The following is a 6,000-nucleotide window of genomic DNA, read 5'->3' as shown; positions in this document are numbered from 1 at the left end:
ACACATGTGGGTGGACAGTTGAAGGCTGAAGTTGGGTGCCCTGCTATCTAGAAATTCACTATTAAAGATTATGTTACATACCATTAATTATATCTACCTGTTCTTAAGATAATCTGCGCATTATCTCTACTTCATAAAAGTAAAAGTGGAGGCTCAGAAGTTACACTCTGGTTACACAGCTAGTAAACTAATGGACTTGAGTGTTCAAAACCCAGGAATTTATAGTCCCATTTATAGTCCACAATTTCTAGCAATCAACCTGGTGTCCTATGGAGGAACTCTTACTATTGTGTACAATTACTAAAATGCTGCTGCTGTATTTATTTTAAAGTGCCCATGGTTTTTTTCACTCAATAAAATCTACCTTGAAAACCAGTAATGAGCCGCATGCCTTAAATCCCAGCACTTGGGAGGCAGAGGCAGGTGGATTTCTGAGTTCGAGGCCAGCCTGGTCTACAGAGTGAGTTCCAGGACAGGCAGGGCTACACAGAGAAACCCTGTCTTAAACAAAAGTAAGGCATAATTACTACTGGGGTGGGGGGAGAATAGATACAGATCTTCTAAATGCAGATATTAAAATATATGCACTCCAGTTCTTTATATGGCTTACTACTTTAAAGCATGTTCATTCTAATAAAAAACTAGGGGTGGTGAGCCAGACTTTGTCAATATTCACAGAGACCTTTCAATGTGCCCACTAATACCAAAGGCAAAGCAAGCTATGTTATTCATCTCAGCCATAGGAACAAATTTTGTCAGCTATGGTGTTGAAAATATGAAATGTTACTTCCCTGTGGGTCTGCATAAATCTTTAAACTGCCAGGAAGAAATCCAGACTGGGACTGTCTCCAGAACAACAAATATTTTAACTTTTAGGAGCATACAAGGTAATTTTAGTTTTGCTTAGGTATTTTTTGATGGTTAGAGAGAGACACAATACATCCCTTCATAAACGCTTGGCTCATTTCCTCTGCTATCCACAATCGGGTCCTCCTACACTAGGCATTAACGTTAATGTTCTTTCCACTTTGGTTATAATGGAACTTTGAAAAGAAAGCACCCCTATTACAAATGCCCTATTCAGTATTAAAGATCCCCATGAGCTATAATAGTGTCTCTAATGTTCTTCCTAGGAAAGTCCCAGGAACTGCATTCTGGGTTCCTACATTAGGAATCTGCTGTCGGGACTGGGGAGACTGGCTCAGTGATAGAGCACTTGTCATGCCAATGTGAGAGCCAATTTGTTTTTAAAAAGTGGCTGGTGAGGGCTGATGCCTCAGATTGTCCTTTGAGCTCCACATATCTGTAGTACCATGCATACATCCACATCCATACACATAAACACACAAACTTTTATAAAAAACAAATCTGTTATATGGTAAAAATAAACTCCAAGTCATGGTAAAACATGGTTTCAAGATCTTCTGATCTTAACATTGAGCTTTATAAAACCTCCAGATGGGATGCCAACTAAAACATCCGTTTTTGCAGCTTTCTCATTACTTTAGAATAGGCATTTATTTATCTGTATCAACAAGGAAACAAAACTCAGAAGGCAGATTTTAAACGACTTTCCTTCTACATGATGCAATCCCTTCAGTGCTCATTCCACGCCTTTCAGCCTCTAAAGGCCACATCCAAATCTACTATAGTCTGATTTAAATTCTTCTGTCTTCCACTGCTATTTGAAAATGAAAATTTTAGCCTGGCAGTGGTGCATGCCTATAACCCCAGAGTATAGCCCTGGCTGCCCCTGGAATTCCCTGTGGAGACCATGATGGCCCACCTCACCCAGCCTCCTCTACCTCTACTGCCTCTACCTCTCAGTGCTGGGATTAAGAGTGCACCACAATACACAGCTCATATTAACATTTTCTTAATGTCATCTGTGAAACAGAAGAGAGAAATAGAAATGCACAAGCCCACAGAAGCATCTGCCCCATCACAGGTAAGGACTCCAAAAGCCACATCGAATTTATGTTAAAAAAGAAAACTCAATTTCCAGTTCTTGTTTTGTACCTCCTCCCTTGCTCCTACATACTAAAAAACATTTAATACACTTATTATTTAATGTGGTATATGTGTGAGCATACACAACCACAGTGCACATGTGGTAGGAGTCTCTCCTACCATGAAGGTGCAGGGGTTGGAGCTCAGGTTGTCCTATCTGTGGACAAACAGCTCTCTACTGTGGGCATTCTACCTAATTTCTATGAGCCACTGGCATGTGCTTTCAAACAGGAAACAATCACGCAGAGCATGGTGAGAACTGGAGATAAGCTATGCCACTGCCTGGTAAAGAATACACTCGGTTGTGAAGTTGGTTGAAGGCTAGATAGTCAATATTAAACTATTTGTAATCACTATTTTGCTATCTGCATATAAGCTCTAAAAGTTATTAAAAATAACATATGAATATGGCAACTAGAAAAATACCACTAAAAACTTCTGCCGGGCGGTGGTGGCTCACGCCTGTAATCCCAGCACTCTGGGAGGCAGAGGCAGGCGGATTTCTGAGTTCAAGGCCAGCCTGGTCTACAGAGTGAGTTACAGCCAGGGCTACACAGAGAAAACCCCTGTCTCGAAAAAACCAAATCCAAAAAAAACTTCTTATATGTCACAAAATATATATGCCAACAACTGACCAATTTCTTAATGTCCTAAGCAATACTACAGTTCAGTAGCTAAAAGAACAAACTCAAATAGAAAAAAATGTTGAAAAGCCTGGTGAAAGCAAGATTTACAGAAACCAAATGAAATGATGATCAATTTCATCTGAAATGTAAATCTAACTCTGAGATATTTGCCTTTGGAGAAAATGAAAGCCACATGCTGGTGAAAAACTTGCAGGCACGAGGCTGGGGACACAGCACAGCTGGCAGAGTGCCTGTGGCAGGCACAAGGCTGTGGGCTCCCCAATATCACACCGAACCAGGTACAAAGGCACATGCTTGTAATCCTGGTGCCTGAGAGGCAGAAGATTTCTGCAAGTTAAAGGCTAGTATGGTCTATGCAGTGAGTTCTAGCCCCAGCAAGGGCTACACAGCAAGAGCTTGTCTCAAAAAAATAAAAAGTCAGGGCGGTGGTGCCACACGACTTTAATCCCAGCACTTGGGAGGCAGAGGCAGGCAGATTTCTGAGTTTGAGGCCAGTCTGGTCTACAGAGTGAGTTCCAGGACAGCCAGGGCTATACAGAGAAACCCTGTCTCAAAAAAACCAAAAAAAAAAAAAAAAAAGAAAGAAAGAAAGAAAAGAAAAGAAAAGAAAGAAAGAAAGAAAGAAAGAAAGAAAGAAAGAAAGAAAGAAAGAAAGAAAGAAAGAAAGAAAGAAAGAGAAGAGAGAGAGAAAGAGAGAGAGAGAAAGAAAGAAAGAAAGAAAGAAAGAAAGAAAGAAAGAAAGAAAGAAAGAAAGAAAGAAAGAAAGAAAGAAAGAAAGAAAGAAAAAAAATCTGGTTAAATTTGAAACACTTATTTTTTAGGGAGTAAAACAAGACAAATTCTGTATATGTTCATATCAGATGAAAATTTATTCTGCTACTGACTGAACTCATTAACATAGTGAGAGAATGCTGCTATGTATATGCATTTTAATCTGTGCAAAAACTATGCACTGAAGGGGCATCGAGATGGCTCAGTGGGCAAGGTTCCTGCTGCCAAGCCTGATGGCCCCAATTTGATCCCTGGGACCCACACACTGAAAGTTAAGAACCAACTCCTACAAGTTGCCCTCTGATCTCTACCCATGTGCTGTAGCATAGCTGTAGCATAAATGCCCCCACCACCAATAAATAAATAGCTAAAAAAATCTTAATGCACTAAAAATAAATTTTTTTAGAAGTTTACAAACCAGAAACCTCCTCAAATCTGGGAGACTTAGTTAATGAAAACTTAACCAGACTTCCTTCAGGTTTTGTTATTGTTGATTGGTTTGGTTTCTGTAGGTGTAGGGCAGGTACTGGGCATAAAACACATGGGACCTTGTGTATGTTAGAAAAACACTCTACAAAGTAACTATATCCCTGTTTCTCTGTGACAATTTGGTTTTTAAATCAGATTCATTTATTACTAAAACAGGCACTTGTGAATCTTTGCACTTCATCTGGGCCCACAAGTACTCTGTATTACCAAGAAAACAAAACAAAATATCACGAGATAGACGCCTACCTTCAACGGCCCAGATGAGAACAATAACCCAGAAGGGTGAGGTTATACCTGGGCAACGTCCAGTAAGAATCAGAGTAACAACTGATAAGGACTTCTATGGACCACCCACCCCCAATGAACAAGAACTGTGACAATGATCGGGAGAACCACACCTGACTAGGATTGCTTAATCTTAAGTATCTTTTTCCTGTGACCCAGTTTTTTTCTCTGCTTAGACTTAACCTCATGCTGGAACCTAGAAGATGAACTTGAGGGTCTCTGCACCCCTTCTTCCTTATGTGTGAGTCTCACCACTGTCTAACTGGAGTACTAAGGGGACTGAACCTAGCCTTTTGGGGCTGCTTGATCTGGGGTTTTGCCCTAAAAAACACTAACAACATTACTTGTATTTACTTTTATTTGAAAAAGAAACTTATCCACTGAATAAAAAAAAAATAGCCCATTTATATTCCCCTACTGCTTTTCTTTCCCAAGACAGTATTTTTCTGTGTATCCCTGGTTGTCCTAGAACTCTGTAGACCCAGGCTGGTCACAAAGACTGCCTGCCTCTGCCTCCCAAGTACTAGGATTAAAGGTGTGTGCCACCACCACCAGGCTACTACTGCTGCTTTAAAATTTAAGCAAGATTAAGATTTAAGTAAGATTTTATGTATTCTTTCATATGTATGTATACTTGCACCTGACGTGGCTGCTGAGAACCGAACTGGATGTCCTGCAAGAGCAGTCAGCGTTCTGACCAGAGCCATCTCTCCTGCCCCAGAGCCATCTTCTCTGCCCCATCCTACTGCTTCTTTAACTGTCATGAGGACTAACTGTCAGTTCAGATTCAGATTCAGCACCCACATTGAGTGGCTCACAAGATCCTGTAACCCCAGCTCTAATGGACCACTCTTCTGGCTTCCTCAGGTACATATACACTTTCTTCCTAACACACTAATTCACATATATTCACATAGACACAAACATAAATAGTGAAAATAAAAATTTTTTTAAATTTTTGAATAGGCACTCGAGAGATAGCTCAGCAGTTAAGAACGCTGGCTGCTCTTCCAGAGGATCCAGGTTGGATTCCCAGCATCACAGCTCACAAACCTCTAACTCCAGTCCCAGGGACTGCAGTGCCCCCTTCTGGCCTTTGAGGACACTAAGCACAAACGGGGTATATACACATACATTCGGGCAAAACACTCATATACAAAACAATGACTAAAAAAAAAAAATCTCTAAAGTATAAAGTATCATAAGCATTCAACATTGTTACCATCAGTAATACTCTTGGGATATTCATTTCCTTTAAAATATTGATAAAAAAATGTTATAAGCATGGATTTTAAAATAGGCATTACACGATGTTACAATCACATATGACATGCTATTATATCAAGTACAAATCTTTAAGAAGTAATTTAAGAATCTGTAAATTACCTTTTTTTACTGCTTTTGCCAAAACAAAACCCACCCCCACATTGTCCCATATTATTTTATGTATAATCCTAATTACCTTTTCAAAGCTGAAAAAGTCAATAGTGTTTCTAAGTGTGTTGAAGACTGTAGATCCCTTTTCCTTATGGAGTGCTGCTGGATATTAGATAAAGAGAGGATATCGTAGTCTGAGAGCAAAGAATCAAGCTTCTCTGAAATAAAGGTAAAAAAAAAGCATTAGTGGCTGGATAAACAGCTCAGTCATTTAAGAGTATTTGCTGCTCAGTCATGAGGTCCTGAATTCAAATCCCAGTACCCACATCAGACAATTCCAAAATACCTATGAACTTCACATCCGTCTTCTGGCCTCTGTGGGCACCCACATGAACAGCCTCCTCCCCCCCTTCTCTTCCTC

At 40.0% G+C, this 6,000-nt stretch overlaps 1 protein-coding gene across 1 annotated transcript in view; it reads right to left on the bottom strand.

Annotated features, from left to right (window-relative positions):
* Adam17 (ADAM metallopeptidase domain 17) overlaps window positions 1-6,000 on the bottom strand; it is a 48,801-nt gene that overhangs the window by 30,135 nt on the left and 12,666 nt on the right. Inside the window, exon 2 of the mRNA XM_052186049.1 lies at window positions 5,665-5,797. Within this exon, the coding sequence (XP_052042009.1) occupies window positions 5,665-5,797 (133 nt within the window). The remainder of the gene's footprint in view (window positions 1-5,664; window positions 5,798-6,000) is intronic.

This window comes from Apodemus sylvaticus, chromosome 6 (assembly GCF_947179515.1).
Source record: "Apodemus sylvaticus chromosome 6, mApoSyl1.1, whole genome shotgun sequence".
Lineage (NCBI taxonomy): Eukaryota > Metazoa > Chordata > Mammalia > Rodentia > Muridae > Apodemus > Apodemus sylvaticus.
Note: the sequence above shows the minus strand (reverse complement) of the source record. Positions and strands in the feature narration are given on the sequence as shown.